The 17931-nt window shown below is 33.1% G+C and overlaps 1 protein-coding gene across 2 annotated transcripts; it reads right to left on the bottom strand.

Annotated features, from left to right (window-relative positions):
* Positions 1 to 6713: 6713 nt before the first annotated feature.
* Positions 6714 to 17712, bottom strand: LOC127866806 (uncharacterized). 2 transcript variants are annotated; one of them, XM_052407633.1, is made up of 7 exons: positions 17622 to 17712; positions 16313 to 16370; positions 15584 to 16097; positions 15179 to 15280; positions 14800 to 14956; positions 9691 to 9814; positions 6714 to 6917 (listed from the first exon to the last, which is right to left on the bottom strand). In XM_052407633.1, the coding sequence occupies exons 1-7, from the start codon at positions 17680 to 17682 to the stop codon at positions 6806 to 6808; spliced, it is 1128 nt and encodes a 375-aa protein (XP_052263593.1). In that variant the 5' UTR covers positions 17683 to 17712; the 3' UTR covers positions 6714 to 6805. The 2 variants fall into 2 exon arrangements, with proteins under 2 accessions (XP_052263593.1, XP_052263597.1); XM_052407637.1 differs by having other exon boundaries at positions 14812 to 14956.
* Positions 17713 to 17931: the final 219 nt, after the last annotated feature.

The following is a 17931-nucleotide window of genomic DNA, read 5'->3' as shown; positions in this document are numbered from 1 at the left end:
TTTGGCATGCATGTGTATCTCATGGAGTGGACGAACGTGGTGATGAAGGTCAAAGTCAAGGTCATTCTTCAAGGTCAAAGGTCAAATATGGGGGGACATAGTGTTTCACAAACACATCTTGTTTTAAAGTACATTTCTTGTCTTTTTTATCATATCATTCAAAATAGTATGGCCTTTTCACAGAGTTTTCGTATTTGTATTTTTATTGAAATTATGAAATAATATTATTTCAGACGGATTTTACGAATGAAACAAAAGCCGTAGTTCCTACAGACTAGTCGATTAGTGTCATCACCGATACGAATTGCAATATTCAAACTTTGGCTTAGCAAACAATATTTAACCTGCACAATTACTTGTTTCCCAACAACGCGCAAGCTAATTACCATGGCAGATTGTTAATGCAAAGTTGTATTCTTGTATCAATGTTATCAGCGATTCATTTAATCTTAGCCTGAAATGAGACAAGTATCTTTGACCTATCGTACATAAGCTTACGTAAAACAATTAATGTAAATCAATTTACGTAATATTTACATGACTTGATCGTTTCTCCGGGACTATTAATGACAAATTCGTAATTATGTTTATCGTGCAGTGATAAAAAGTGCATGTGGTACCATTACCTACCCAATTAAAACTGAAATGAACGATGTGTGTGTTTTGCATTACAAAAAAAAAGAACTCGACTACATAGTAGAGAAGTGGTACACAAGTTTGGCGACCAAAGGAAAGAAAAAAGGAAACGTTGATAACTTTTGACACAAAGTTAACAAATAAGCAATACGTGTGAAACATAATAGGGTGCCTTTAAACAGTTTTTAAGGAGACACTAGTAAAACAATAGTTAACAAGCTGACAGAAAGGCAATTGCAATGACGGTAGTCGAACGATTAAACCGATTAACTGTTTTTAGATTAATACGGACTTTTAATAAAGGAATCACACATAAATTAATAAAATGATTTACAAATAAATACAACATATTACTTTAAACATAAGCGATGATGTAAATTCAATTGAGGTTGAGTTTCCGGCTTGAACAAATATGACCGGTTTTATGCTCTTTTTCAAAATTAGACATTTTCATTAAATTGTGTGCTGTTCATTATTTAGACCATAATTACAAATAAACACACATTAATGATCATAACTCAATCAACCATGTGCCAAGTAAAAATATCATTCCATATACAAAATGTGTTTGCCTGTTTTTAAGATTGTATATGTGTAACTGCTGCTTCTGGTTCAACGTAAATATTTGCAATGTTATATTGTGTATTAATTCGATATTTAAATAAGAAAAATGTGGTTTAAATAATAGAAGAAATCTTTTCTGTTTGTGTATATATTATATACTTGTTATAACGATAACAAAAAGTTTAATTTCGAATATTTAAAAGTAAATTCAATGAGCACATACAAGTAAACATTAAGCAAGGAAACAAAATCAATTTTGGAAAAGGTTTTGAACAAGGTTACGTGTAATTCTTTTGTTAACTGTACGCTTTTAAATGCCTTCTAAATGTGAAATTTTAAACGCATATATGCGTCACAAACTAAAGAGAGATCACCGTGTGTGTAATGGAAATGGTGTCCGCCTAGCGTTCGGTAGGTCACGGGTTCGATCAACATTGTGGGAGCGTGCTTTTTAGTCCAGTCAATCTAGCCCAAAAATAGGCTTAACCTTAAACAAATTGCAACAGAAAGTATGATGACTGATTTTGGTACTTCAACCCTCACTCTTAAACATATCAAAAGTCTAGAAAAATCTAATGAGGGGAAAACTTATAAAAAAACAGTTGTATTTAGTGTCTGTACGGAGAAATTACAAAAAATATACTCAATCACATAGTTGATGATTGTGCTTGGTCTGTTTTTTTGTTTTCAATTCTGCAATTGTTGGTGTCCCATGTTTTGAATTAATTAACGAAACAATAATTATTATTTTTTAAGTTTATTAAGCAAACTTAAAATTGTCATATTATTAGTTATTGACCAAACAATAGTTAAAAAGTGGGTGGGTTATTTCAGTATCTACAAATTAGACAATACCCGTAAACGTAAACAGAAATGTCTTTTTTTATTAAATAAGTTTTATTTATCCAAATGCATCTCTATGGTGTGGACAAGTAATCGTATGCTTTTACTATATTTTGCTTCTTATGCTCCCTTCGAAGAAAAAGGGGGTATATTGTTTTGCACATGTCGGTCGGTCTGTCGGTCCGTCCACCAAATGGTTTCCGGATGATAACTCAAGAAAGCTTAGTCCTAGGATCATGAAACTTCATAGGTACATTGATCATGACTGTCAGATGACCCCTATTGATTTTCAGGTCACTAGGTCAAAAGTCAAGGCCACGTTTGGGGGGCATATGTCTCCGGCCGCGGAACACTTGTATAAATATATATTAAATCATTGCTTTAACTCATTATTACCTGCTGCAAATTTTGGCAGACGCTTTATTTAATTAAAAAAGCAAATATCTGCCTTTGTGGACATGAACTTATGAAGTATATTGTCCATATAGCACCCGAAAACATTGTTACAAAAGGATTATTGACTTTATATAATAACTGCTCATTTGATAACTATTTATAACTAATACTTATTATTAGTTTTATTTTTTATTTAAATAATACAAAAATTTGACAAAAAATGTAAAAAAAAACAAGACTTTGTAATTTAAGATAAGATCGTTTTCCTTAGTTTACCAGGTATGGGGGTGGATAAATGATAACCCAATTACCCTAAAAAACCTCAGTCTGTTTAATTTACAAGTCAGTGCAGTTCATGCAATCTTACTTGGATATTGTTACATTCCTGAATGTATTATCCGTTTGAAAGGTATCATACTATTTTATAGTGTACAACTCTAAATATTAAATAACCAAACATAATATCTACAGGAACACATTGCAACATGCACATAATACTTTATTTACAAGAACACAGCACAAAAGCGTAAACAAGAATATCTGATCAACAATATAAATAAGACTTTGAACACCATAGATTCAAACTAATAGTCGTCGGAGACATTGTATATGCCTTTCGGGTCATTCTAGAAAATGACCCAATTCTTTTGGCACGTTTTCTTCAAAACTGATCCTGAGTTTAAACAAAAGTGCCAATGCTTTAGTTATGTAGTTAAGTAATCTAGTCTACAGGTCTTTCAACAAAAACTATCCGAGTTTATGAATTGTGTGCTGTTCGTACAACTTGTACCCTTACATTCACCGCAAGCAATGGAGCATTCGAGTCCAGTTTTCATACATGTGCAACTTTTCGAGTCATAATTCTGCTCACATTCACACCAGATTATGTTGAAAAGTTTTCAGGAGCAACCTGAATGTCGGTCTTTATAGGTACGAGTTTGTCCTGTATTTTTTCTCCCCAAAAGACACCAAGTACTGGTTCTAGTCTCATGAAACGGACACAAGAGCGCCCAAATAAGCCTTAGGCTTTCTATTTAATCGAGCTTAAAAAAATAGGTTTAAACTAAATTAACAACAACGCTTTCACTTCTCATATTTGGGCCGTGCTCAGTGAAAAGGCGTTTAATGCATCTGCGCAAAGTGTCTTTCCAGTTTAGCCTTCGCAGTCCATACAGGCTAATCAGAGACGAAAATTTCCGCTTTTATGGTAAATGTTCGTCATAAGAAATTTTCTTCTTAGGAAAAATCCGGTTTAGGCTGAAAGTGTCGTCCCTGATTAGCCTGTGCGGACTGCACAGGCTAGCCTGGGACGACACTTAACGCACAAGCAGTAAACTCCCTTTTCACAGAGCACGACCCATTTGTATATTCTCTGCGGCTCAACAGATACATCACAATGTCTTGTGTAAGAAGGCTTATACCGAGGCAGAATATCCCTTATCACTTTCAGTTTAAGGGACAATCGCCTTTCTGACATAATTAAAGAGGGGAATACTCATTTGATGATTTGTGATCAGCTATAAATTCTGCTTTTTAGAATTTCACATAGTTTTTGCTTATGCTTTTGCCCGTCATATAATATTCAACAATTATTGTCGTTTAATAGGTTCAGACATTTTTATTAGCAACTTTGTCTTTCCTAAATAATTAAAAAAAAAATTGTATATGGTAAACTTTATTATTAAGATAAATCTATAAAACATATTTTAGATAATAAGTTGTATCAAAATAAATCAAACTGTTCGCGTTTATTTATCGGTTTCTAACCCAGATACTGCATTATATTGTTAATTATCTCGTGCGTTTTTTACTTACAGATGGACTGTATTTTGGTTCATAGTCTAAATTCGTTGATTATTATTAAGTAAGAAGTGCATACGGTTGGATATAATGTGCAACTTAAGTCATTCAAATCATTGTTAAAAGCATTGTGTCCCTGAACAATCACAACGATACACTCCAGATTTCATCAGTTACATTCCACGTGCATCTGCTTTAACATTCTCATAAAATCATTGGGTGAAGGACAAAAAAAATGCAAAATCTAGCAGATTATACGGCTTGTATTTAAATATTTAACAACATGACACTGTTAATATCGGAGTAAACGTCAGTAAACGACATTATTTAAAGTGTTAATTGAGCAACATTTCCGTTTTCGGAAATCACGGATGCACAAAGTAATTAGGTTTTCTTATCTCAGCACATGCTTTAAAACATCGTATAAGAAATGTTTGTCCCTAATAGAATTATTATGTAAAAAAATCATATCAGCTGTAGAAAGTTACAATTTTTTATTTTTTACTGCGTTTAACCTTTATTTATTGGCTTTATTCGTGAAACCATCCAGTAACATTTAATTTAACAGCGTACATTGTGTTTAAAACTAAATTAGCATACTCAGTTACATATACAATTTCTATGTAGCAATAAAATTCGCGTATCTGACATTGTAATTGTAAACAATTTGTTTCTATTTGGAATAACATGCCAGCATTCAGTAACCAGGTCGGTGGGTCTAATCACCCATTTCCACTGGGAAGAGATAAACTATCCCCAATACAACTTAAAACGTATTTACGGTGCATTTATTATTGCACATAAATTCTGACATGTTGAATGTATAGAATTCAAACGATGAACAAGATCAATAGAAGAATTTATAATTTGTGCCATTTTCTAACCAGTTCCCGTGAGGCCAGCATAAACAAATGCGAGGATAAAATTAAGCCTTAAACGCATTTTATATTCTTAGATACGTTTAACTATTTATCCAATTGTGTAAAGCTGTTTTAAACCTTTACCACTTTAGATACGTTTTAAACGCATTTGTAGTTCCATTAAAAGTTTAATTTAATAAAAGACTTTCCTTACTAGATTCAAGTTTTATAGGCTTCATTTCCAACCCTTAGATACTGGTGAGCTGCAAACAGCATAAAACCTGAACAGATTGCGAGCTATATGTTGTTAAGTTGGTCATGTTTATGACAGAGTGATGCTATATTTTTTATTACGTTACACAATTATGTTAGTTTGTTTATGGATTAATAGTAGCTTTATCAAATGTTGTATATGCCGCTATTTTTTAATAAAATGAAAAAATATTTCAAGAACAAAATGAGCAAGAATTATGGTTTTCCATTAAGTTATTTTTTAGAACAAGCCCATGCGCATAGTAACCAATCTTAGCAATCAGAAGGGCCGATACTATGAGAAAATTGTACATTAAACAGAATACTACTGGGTGCTAAGTCTAGACAGTATTTTGTCAAGATATTGACGATTAAAATGCAGTTTTCGTTGTTATGTCCAAGAAAACACATTTAACTATAGATGACATATAACATATGCGTGTTTTTGTATTTATTCACTTCCAAAATTAGTATGTGTTCATTAAGGGGGTCGATACTACGCATAGTCATGCTACAAAGTTGTTGTATTATTTTATTCTTTAATATTCATTCATTCAAAGTAAAGACGTGTAATTACCGTTAAGCATTAATTTCGTTATGTGAAGATATCGCGTATAGTAGAATACAAAAACAATAGCACACATTTTTGGATTGTAATAACTGCATTTTTATTAAATATTTTCGGGTAAATATACTTTTAAATCTTGACGGTTTATTGGTTTTCCGTTCGAAATGATGTCAATAATTTCCTACTGATGTTACAAACCAAAACCTTGCGAGATGTTAGTGTCACCTTATTAGTACCCTATTTTGTTTTGAGAGAAAATGTAGAAACACAAAGACCCGAGATTTAAAGCGTAAACTTCTTATGTCCTAAAATAATAATAAGGAGGAATGTTATGTTGTTATGATCATCTTAAGTCATAGTTCATTTTCAAACTGCAATTTAAAATATTACGAAAATACTGAACACTAGAACTAGTACATAAATTTTCAAGACTAGTAAATCGAAACGTCAATATAAAATTATAAAATGCTGTAAAACAGCAATTACAATAAGTTTAAAACTATTCATATTAAGCCCGATGGCATCAAAAGCTGTGTGCTTATTTAAACACTCAAGTCAGTGTCCTGAGAGAATCAGTCTGCGTGTCTTTGGAAATATAGAATTTTTTGAGAACCATCAACAAATAAGAATTGATTACGAGACCTCATATTTATGGCACCATTATGACATCAGAGTCAGTCAAAATAATATTTCCAGCACTCTGTTAATTGAAGTCAACAATACGGCAAAATATTATCATTCATTTCCAAATCTACTAAACACCATATGAATAAATAAAATAAGCAAAATATATAGTTATTATAATCTCTGTATTTACAAAGCATTCTAAACATTGGAAGAGTGATGTTAGAATTGTGCCAAAGTCCAGCTTGAGATGTTTTCATCCCTACGGAGTTTCACTTGACCCCAAAGTGTAAAACACGCGGAAGGTGGCGCTACAGCCCTTGTCAACCCAGAGATTCTTGTCTGTGTATCCCCAGGTTGTTAGCTCCGTGCACCTGAAATGATATTTTTCCGAAATAAAAATCTTTTGGTAGGCTATTTTCGTGAATTCATAGTCATCACTACTAATGCATATATCATGATACTATTTTTGATACTAAAATTCATGATCACATATTATCACGACCTGAATCTGATTATTCATATGGCAGTTCAACATCCCTAGCGCAGTTCCAACAAGCCGGACGATACGACGCAGTATGTAATTATTTTTCAGGGTTTTTTCGTCGTCGTTTACATGCAATAAAGTTTCATTGTTATGTATTTGAAATAATATCATGCAGTACAAAAACTAGATGTGATGTTTGACAATCACTTTGAATCTCTTTGTTACTTTAAACACGCAAATGTACCTGCAACGATTTGCAAAAATAATGGTTTTGTGTGTCCGATTTTTTTAAATACCAAAGCGTAGTAACTTCGGGATGAACCACATTAGATAAATACAGATCTAACCGACAATGAATAATCATATTGAAGTGTAATATTTATGTTTTATCAAAAACGTGTCTATATTCCGAAGTGGTCTGAAGACGCGGATAATTCTTGGCACATGTCAAACACGACAATGGATTAAGATGAACACATACATGGCAAATACTAAACAAAATGCAAATAAAGGCAGACTTAGGCGCCGTCTACTTTCATCTAGTAGCATCACTTGGTCAATGTTATATCTTATGAGAGCAAGTAATTTATTATGTGCATTTGGTACCGGTGTTAACAATGTTAAGAAACAAAAACGCAAGTGATCACAAATGCGAACAAAACAATTTTGACAGAAAAAAACGTCGATTCTAGAGAGTTTTATTGATGTTTCCTACCTTGAACGATATGATATTGAAGAAATGATTGCGTAAACCGATATTTCCCATTTTAATCGGTATATTGATTGTCGTCGTTGTAACTATACTTGGTGAGAACATTCGAAGAAAAATTCCATTGACAAGCCATATCAATACGGGCGAGAAATCTGGATGCAAATAAACAATATTAAATCGAGACTGGAGTGCAAAAACAATATCGCTATTTTATTATCTCAAATTATGCTCAAGCAAAATCACGAAAACAGGATGCGAAATATCGATATTATTTTCACACTCTCGCTTTCGGGTTGCGATCTCTCATCTTGTTTTCGCAATCTCACATCGGGGTTAGAATGTTGCAAAACACAAATTGAGATTGCGATAGTGCTATGCGACATCGCGAAACTACGATGTTAGTTCGTGATAAAATAGGAACGAATTTACAGCGGTGCATGTCAACCCTCGCCGATTAACCCACACTTTATATTGTGTACATGTGGCCCCCTTTTACTGCTCAGTATTGCTTATCCATGACGAATAATTAAAACAATACAGTATAATAAAAGGATATCGGGGAGTCGCAGAGACATCTTTTAAAGTCAAACCCGCAACAAATGCCCTTTTTCGCACTTGACACCAAGTAGGTTATTATCGATCCTTATTGTTCTAAGAAAAAGAAAGCTTAGCTTTCGGGGTCACTATGGGCAAAGATGCTCGCAGATTACTAGTTAATCAGTATTGCTGTTTCATTAAACCGCTTTGTGAACACCGCAGAGCCGTGGATTGCTTGATCTGTCCACCTTTTCTCATAATTGTGATCTTACACGGGGGAATATATGCCATTAAGTTGTATGTGCTTTGGTGAGGTAGTCCCTCCGGTCATGTTTCTTTTTGAACACGTTTAATACACTTCAAAGCTTTCAAAAAGCACGAAGAGGCTTGCGGCGATCTTTCACGTATAATAATTTCATAAAACATTTTCTCATGATATAAATCTTTAAAATCTAGAAACATTAGAATATTGCGTTCGTGTTAAACTTATCATAAAAAAATCATGTTACTTATATAACAGTAGCTTAATCGAAAAGAAGTGCATAGCTGCAATGTACCTATTGTCTGTCGCTCAAATCCTTTTTAGTTCACCGAATATTTATAAGAAGTATATTAGAAGTGTTCGAAATTAAAGAACTTCACAACCAAAATATCTGTCTACAACAAAAAACACAATAAGATACGAAACAATATCATCATGTCCTTTCGTCTGCCATGTTGGAAATGCAACATGATTAACAAGGTACATGTACATGCCATGACAGACAAGACGCAAATTATGTTCACCAAGCGGTAAGCTTATTTGAATTATAAGATCAAACGTACTTTTTTTTTTTTTTCAATGTTTAATACGATACAACGTGACAAAGACCCATTTGATCGCTGGTGAAAATTACATGTAATCCATTATGCTGGCGTAACGGTTAAAAGTACATTCAGTTTTATCCAAATTATTCTTCTTTTTTGTATTAAAGGTTTGTATTAAAGGAAGATTTAGTGTCGGGAGCGCACGAACTGAGGAAGAGACGGGAGTACGGCCGAACGGAGGCCAAACATATAGTAACCTTTGCTACTACACCGTTATGTGACAAGCGAAATAAAAATGACCAATGTGGTTACCGCAATACAAAGTAAAAGGTTTTAATTTCAAATTAAACAGCACGCATTTGGTGCTCTTGAACGCATGTGAACCTGCCCCAGGTATATCCATGTGTGGCCTGTTTTTGTTTTGTGTGTGTTTGTGTGTGTTTGTGTGTGTTTGTTTGTTTGGCAAGGGGTAACTAAGTGTACAAGGCTAAGAAAATAGTGTGTTTTGTTTGCAGAAATACTTAAACCTTCGTGGTTGTATTTTGACAAACGTGTTATTTACATTATATACTTAACGTGATTTTCTTCGACAGTGGCTTATTACCGTTGGCTTCCGTAGCTCCACAGTATCGTAACCTTGGTTATTGTGTGGATTTTTGGCAGTCTGAATGGACACATGTGTTTACTTGTCGTAGACATGCAGTTCATAGTCTTTGGATCGTTCTCAGCTGAAAAAAAATACAATAAAGTGTTTTTAATTTCTGTGTAGACAAAACAATTTTCGGACGTGAGTTTTAACAAACAATAAGTATGAATAAGGTATGGACTACAAGTTATTAAATTTGAACTATTAAGCATAAAAGCATCTATAAGGTTTCATTTGGTGTCTTAAATACACAAAGAAGTTTGTGTTTAACAAATGGTCATTTAATTTCGTATATGTTCTGGCATTAAAAACAGTGACGTCCTTGTGGTTAAATACATATATATCAATGTATATAGCTGTTACTTTTATTATTTGTTTATTTGGCGAACGTTAACCTTTGGGACCTTTCGATTAACATACAAACGAACCATTCTTAATACGATTAGTGCCTGTGCGATTAGCACAATAACATATATCTAAAACAAATGGGGCTTATTCCATAAAATTGCAGGAACATGTGACACATTACAAGCAATTATCTATCGGTGCTACCTTAACGATGTCACAGCCAATGATCCATTTATTTTTATGAAACAAATCCACTTTTATTCCTTTCTTTGTTCAGAGTGAGTTTGTTAACCTGAAAATAATTTAATCCCATTATCCCATTACGCTTTGCATTTTCTGTTTCAAGGTTTCATCCCAATTTTAATCCTGATCATGTTTAGTGTGGTGTTCTATGTAGTGTCCTGTAATGAATTTAAGGAAACGTGCCTTCAATAAACGACTTGCTGATGGTAACATAAATTTTTCTCCTGGTAATATGGCTGAGATTCATTTGTCGTACTATGATAGTTTATATTATCTATTGGTATTAAAATAAAAATACATAGCAACCGTGCTCTGTAAAAAGGGGGTTTAATGCATGTGCGTAAAGTGTCATCCCATATTATCCTGTGCAGTAGGCACAGGCATATCAGGGAGGACACTGTCCGCTGTTATAGTATTTTGTCGTTAACAAACAGTCTCTTCTTAGCATATAGCCAGTTTGGGCGGAAAGTGTCGTCCTTGATTAGCTTGTGCGGACTGCACATTCATTAAACCCCATTTTCACAGAGCATATCTCATATGAGAAAAAAAAGAAACAATGTAATAACATAGATGTATCGCGTCATCAACATTCCTGCTTTATTGATATTATAAAGTTATAAATTAAAGTAATGTATTTATCAGAAAAATTGCAAACATTTGTAATAACAAATTCTAAACTTACATGAAAATAACATAATAAAAAGGTTTATCTCATGCTACAATGGACGCAGAAAATGGAGTCAATTAAAATAAAAATAATTGGGCATCACAAATTAAATAAATGTTGGAACATATAGGCCTTGCGGAGTTATGGATAAACCAAAGCATTGCTTAACCATCACTAAATACCATCAAACTCAGGATACTAGATCAATTCAAACAGAACTGGCAAAGTAATATTAATCAATCTGGAAGGCTTAGCACGTATTGTATATTCAAAAGTAATTTTGAATTCGCACCATACCTAAAAACCATAAAACAAAGTAAATATAGAATAGCATTAAGTAGATTCAGGCTATCTTCACACAAACTGGAAATTGAACAAGGGCGTTATTATAATATAAATAGAGAAGGCGGAAAATGCCAAATCTGTAATTCACATTTAATTGAAAACAAAAATCATTTTATCCTAACGTGTCCCTTATACTCTCACCTAAGAAAAAAATACTTAAAACCATACTATTGCAGATGGCCAACGATAACAAAATTTAAAATCCTTATGTCCACAAACAATAAAAGTGAACTGATAAACATAGTAATATATATATATCCCGCAAACAATTTAAGAGAAGAGCTTGTAAGTGATTAATCGATCAATGAATTCACTCATCACACACTATAGATTTTTTTTCATATACCTACTATTTATATATGTTGTTTACTATTTAATAAAATCCTTTGTATATGCATACTAATGTCTGTCTAAAGTATACATGTTATGATTCATATTTACGTTATTTGTTTCACGCATGCATTATTCTATAAGAACTTTATCACACTATCTCATACTTTGTTAAAATTGTTGATTAAACCTTTAAGCTTTCTTCAATATGTCAGAACAATATCCACATTACAGGTTTTACATCCAATCAATTAAGAAATAAACACTGACATTTTCAGTTTTCAGACTAATAATCAATTTCATCACGATATATAGTTTTCTTCCTTCTCTATCATATACTAAATACAATCATCTGAACCAGAAGTATATTTGTATTCACTATTGTAGGCTAGAAGCTTTATTGTAAGCTTTATTGCTGAAATAAATGTTGCTGTTGTTTTTGTTGTTGCTGTTTTTGTTGTTGTTGTTGTTGTTTGTAAAGCCTTGATACTTTTGTAAAAATGATTTAACATAGTTTTATGATGTTCAACTATTGAAATTACTCTGTAATTGACATCTCCGGCAAGCGATTGGTAAAATTGAGATTCCAATGATACTATAGAGGGGGTATAATGTGTTAATATATAGTAATGTTTCTTTACTAAACGTAACTTGTCATTTTCTTACAAACTTCTATTTCAAACATAAACGAGAAATTCGTACGGAGCTGCCAGATCAAAGTAAATATGATGTGTCATTTCATAAACAAAGACCGCATACATTGAAGGTGATATCTGAATTTCGTGATTTTTTCCAGGAAAGATAATACACCAGTATGTAAAATAAGTTAATAAATAACATACTTGTCATTTGCTGTGTTTTTTTATGATGTGACAAACATATAAAGTCAAAAACGAGCAGCTGTTAGTTAAAACCATATTTAATCAGGAATCCAGGAGTGTTCCAAATAAGCGAGCGTTGTGTTAGTTCACTGAAGAACTTCGTATGCCATAAATATAGAACACTAGTTGGTGTCTTTGTGTACTTATAGTTTTACTACGAGTTGAAGTTTGCCTTTCAGAGAAGTGTCGGATAAATTAAAAAAACAGTACACATAGAAAGTAACCTTTTATTCTTTTTTGTAATTTATTTCTTTGATGAGACATTCAAAATATCAGCGTTAGATTGTTGAAAACAATAGTTAAAGCAGACAAATTAACATAATTTCATTGTACACGGTAATCTCATAATAATTAACAATTCAATTCAAAAGCAAATTTGTATGACACAATTTTGTCGTATATGGCTTTTCAAATGTTATTCAGCTCTTTAAATGTAACACACATAAACGCAGCAGTTTTCTTTTTCAAGCTTAAATTCCCATTTCATCAAGGCATATGACCATAAACAAAAAAGCTACCTTTTCAACTTTCAAAATGAGTAACCCTATGCCAAGCATGATGCAGCATTTTCCCCCAATGATAGTGTTTATCCTATAAACCATTCATCTACAACATGAAATCAAAACTCGTTTGACACACTTTTCGATATGTGGTATTAGTAAAACATCTACTGACTCTTGCTGTACTAACCAAAGATTTTGTATCAATTAATATCACCAATCATATTTTCGTCAAGTTGTGTTTTCTTCCATAAAATAAAATTTAAGGCTATTTTTCTTATACTCTACTACATTTATTTAAAAGTAAATATTAAATGTATATATTCAAATTTGATAATCCAAGGATTATTTAATTACTTCCGTTACATATCGGTTTCAAAGCAAGCTATATCACTAATTTAATAGGACAAAACTGGTCCGTCTAACGAATGTGTCGCATAAAACTGTTCACTTGCATTTTACTTGTGCAACAGAAAGAGAATAAGTTTATCCGGCACTTTTAATCCGAATTACCGTTCGTAAAATCAATAGTTGTTACATAAATATGAAATGACATGACAATTAAAGCCAGATAGTTAGAGTCAATACGAGATGAGCAAAAATACTAACTTAACAATGTTGAATATTCTTTCAAATTATAATGCGACGTCAAATGCCGTTAAACAATTTGCCATAAAAACTTAATGCGCTTGGTTAGTCAATGAAAATGTAGTCAATGAAAATGCTCAAAAATACTAAACATGTTAACTTACCAATATTTTGTACAGGCAACAAGGTTTCGCATGTGAACAAACCAACATAACCAACGACCCAAAGCAAGGAAAGCTAACTCACTTTTTCCCACTGAGAGCTGTGTAAAATTGCAACTACGAGCGTATGTGAACTTAACATAGAAATATTGGTTTGCATTTAATGTTACGAACGTTTTTTCTGACCATCTAGTTTTGCAAGCATGTTTTATTAGCACTATATAAGCTGGTACAAGGTGATACACATTAATGTACATATTAAAAAATATATCGTTATTTGATATATTGAAGTATATACTAGTTTATACTAATAATTTATGTCAACATTTTACATTGGTTACAAATGTGTAGCCAAATCAAGTCTTAAAACAACAGTATTTCGATTACTTTTTCGGTGACCCCCCTCCCCCCCCCCCCAAAAAAAAAAGAAGAAATATATTCATGGTTGATAGAACATTGTTGACTTAATATATCTGGTGTAAAGAATTACATATCATAAATATATATAATAAGAGTGAATTTCTTTTCTTTTGACCCAGACAGAAGTATTAACATTTAAGACCCAGACAGAAGTATTAACATTTTGACCCACACAGAAGTATTAACATTTTGACCCAGACAGAAGTATTAGCATTTTGACCCAGACAGAAGTATTAGCATTTTGACCCAGACAGAAGTATTAACATTTTGACCCAGACAGAAGTATTAACATTTTGACCCAGACAGAAGTATTAACATTTTGACCCAGACAGAAGTATTAACATTTTGGCCCAGACAGAAGTATTAACATTTTGACCCAGACAGTAGTATTAACATTTTGGCCTAGACAGAAGTATTAACATTTTGACCCAGACATAAGTATTAACATTTTGGCCCAGGTTTAAAAACCTCTATTTGCTATGACTGGGAGACTGCTTGATTTTGTTTACACACTTGCTCGGTGATAAACTTGCAAAGCATGTATATGTTTGGGAAGGATAAAGGAGTAGAAAGATGTGTTTTACCTCGGGGTATACCTTTGTGATAGCAAACAAGGAATCTTGCCCTGCAGCCATGGTTGACCCATATGTCACTTGGTCCCAGAACACCGAAGTTGTCGTGGTCATGGTCTCCCACAGTACAGTTGCCGTTTGAGGCATGGAACTCTTCCAAAATGTGGATCTGCAAAAATTTGGCAATGTGGGTTTGTAGCGAAGATTGACAACTTTTCATGAATATGTTTGATGATTGCTAACATACAAGTCTACCATGGTCATTGTTATATTTGATAATCTTCAATCTTAAAAAGACGCAATGAATTGAAAATTTAAACAAGCATGGTGAATATCCTTATAATGTAGTTGCTGCAATATTTGTGACGCCAAAACGATGACAAATGCCTACTTCCGTAATGAGGACAGCATTGTGCACAGGGCATTGTCTGTAAACCCTCCACTTGCAGCTCAGACAGTTGATCTCGACAGACTCTTCGGGGCATTTGAAAATCTGCAAAAAAAATTGTGATAAAACAATGTTCAAGTATATGCGGGGGTAAATTCATCTGTAATAATTTGCAAAGCACATTTATTCATGATTAACTATTGTGTTTTTTTAATTATTAGCATAAAAACATTAGTTTGTCTAATACATGGATCCAATAAAAGCTAATTATTTTGTATAATATTGATTGCCCAATAGCATTGTACGTTACGAGTAACTTACTAAAGTGGTTTTGAAATATTCTAATTAACGTGCGGACACCCGATTAGTGATGTGTTACCTATGTTATAATGAAGTTCAATAACGTACCGGTTCAGGACTTATAACTGGCTGTATCTGTGCGGGATTAAGCTGAAGTTGTATCTGTGTATGCACGCATGTTTGACAATTTCCTGAAGATTTCGAAGATGACCCGGCTTGAGCTTTTACTGTACTATTATTTTCTGTTCGTGCTTTAGGGACATTTGTTAAGCTAAATTTAGAAGCACCTCTTGGTGCGTCTGAAATACTGATATTCGATGAAACCGATGTAGTAACACTTGCGTTTCCTCCGGATGAAACTTGTATGCTGTGGTTGGTCTCTGATGTATGAGTCAAACTGGCCTGTGCGCCAGGGGCGTTCGATAAACTAAGCTTTGCTTCAGAAGTATGAGACAAACTGATTTTAGCGTCTTTGTTGTCTTTTGAAGTTTTGTGTGGTGATCCCGATGGCTTCAATACACTCGTCAAGCTGAATTTTGAAGCTGGTTGCACGTATGAAGATATTTGGGGTATTTGTGAAATTGGATCGTCCTCATTGTCGGTGTCCTTGGGTACAGAACGTCTAAAGAAATAATACATAATTCCGTATTTAACGAATATTTTATAAGCTTTACGACCTATTTGTATTCGTGATAAACATCAGTTCCATATAACAATTGAACTTAAACGTGTGCGTATGCGTTTGGCAACATGTATATGTTCGTTTTTTATGCTTATATTGGGAAATTGTTTAATGCATTTAAAACAGTTGACTTATAGCATAATTATTGGTTTTACCTGACCAATACTTTGGACCAGGAAAGATGGCCACCATTGACGCAGCTTGGAAGAAATACTGAAAACACAGGTTAAACACACCATACATAGCGAGTTAATAGTATGATCAACTCATTTGTGCTGAAAGGTTATGAACATTTAAATAAACTTGATTTATTGTAACATAAATTTGTCACATGAATAGATTGCGTTATACATCGATAAGAAATCACTAGTTAGTAAATGAAGCCGCTGTGACTGTTGCTTATTAATTTTACAATAAAAAGATTTTACAATACATGTATAAATGCAATTATAAATTTATTGAACAAATACGTAACGAAACTATCGATTATTAAAAGACAACATGTTGAAAAGGCGTTAATAATGTATGTGTTGGTTTTTTTCAAAACTTAAATTTACACATTCATGTTATTTTGTTTCACGGAAGTAAATTTCAGAAGTAATGTCACAAAAAATAGGAAACAATATGTGACAATGCATTTGTTAAGCAAAAACATGTTAACAAGTTTAAGATGTTTAAAGACTTTTGCAGAACACTTTGCTTATAAAATAACGGAAAAGTAAAGTAAAAACAAAAACGCCTTTATGGTGTACAATTTGAATTTTATGAACAAAAGCCATTTACACACTCAAATTGTTGGGGGGGGGGGGGTGGTGTTAATTGCATTAACATCAACCAGTAATCTTAGTATAATAAATATATTGTTTTGGTCCAGCTATTTAAAGAATGTCATATTCTTACAGGTTATGTGTTTTTATTAACAAATGAAATGTAACCTTTATTTGGACAACCAAAACCTTGTTTGCAAATCACCTACAGCACTGAACACACACTTAGGCCTTGGGAATATAGGCGGTTACCTCAGAGTTAATATATACTTATACCGCCTTTGCTACTCTAGCACTCGCTACGGTCCTTAAGCATAATACAAGATTATTCGCAGTATCATTATATATCAATCATTCACAAACAAAATATTCAGAATACTTTAATCAAAAATTAAGGATATCACATCAAATAACTCCACTTCAATATGAACGCATGTGCACTTTCAAAGTTGCATCAATTGCCATGAATTGTTTGTCGTAAAACATTGACATAATAGTCACTTAATGTGAAAATACAAATTTCTATTCTCATAAAACGAATTATAATTACAGCCAAATCAATGCCAGTATGCGTTAATATACAGCCCACGAGTTCCCTAAAATAAAACACCTTTAGCTGACTTTTCTTGCGAAAGAAAATCCCTGTGAATATACATTATATTTATCAAATATGGGCCAATTTAGCTATATTATTTACCAATAAACGTTGCACATAGTCCGATTATTATTCCAAGTCGAGTGAGATGCAAATAACGCATGGTATTGTTTGTGTGAACAACATAATACAGAGGGAATTTGTAATCGAAAAAATACTACAAAGTGCGTGCGATATAAGCTGCTTAAAGGCGTGATAACCAACAAACCGCAACAGTAACAGAAGGCAGTTTGTGTCGTGCATTTACACGTGTACTATTATCTCTCCTGTCCTATATGTTACTAAGTGCGTTATTTGCGCTCAGGTATCCTTAGATTAATCATTTCACCCACATGAACTTAAAGAAAGCGCC

The sequence above is a fragment of the Dreissena polymorpha genome, chromosome 1 (assembly GCF_020536995.1).
Source record: "Dreissena polymorpha isolate Duluth1 chromosome 1, UMN_Dpol_1.0, whole genome shotgun sequence".
In the NCBI taxonomy this organism is placed as follows: domain Eukaryota; kingdom Metazoa; phylum Mollusca; class Bivalvia; order Myida; family Dreissenidae; genus Dreissena; species Dreissena polymorpha.
The sequence above is the reverse complement of the archived record's forward strand: the minus strand, read 5'-3'. Positions and strand labels throughout refer to the sequence as shown.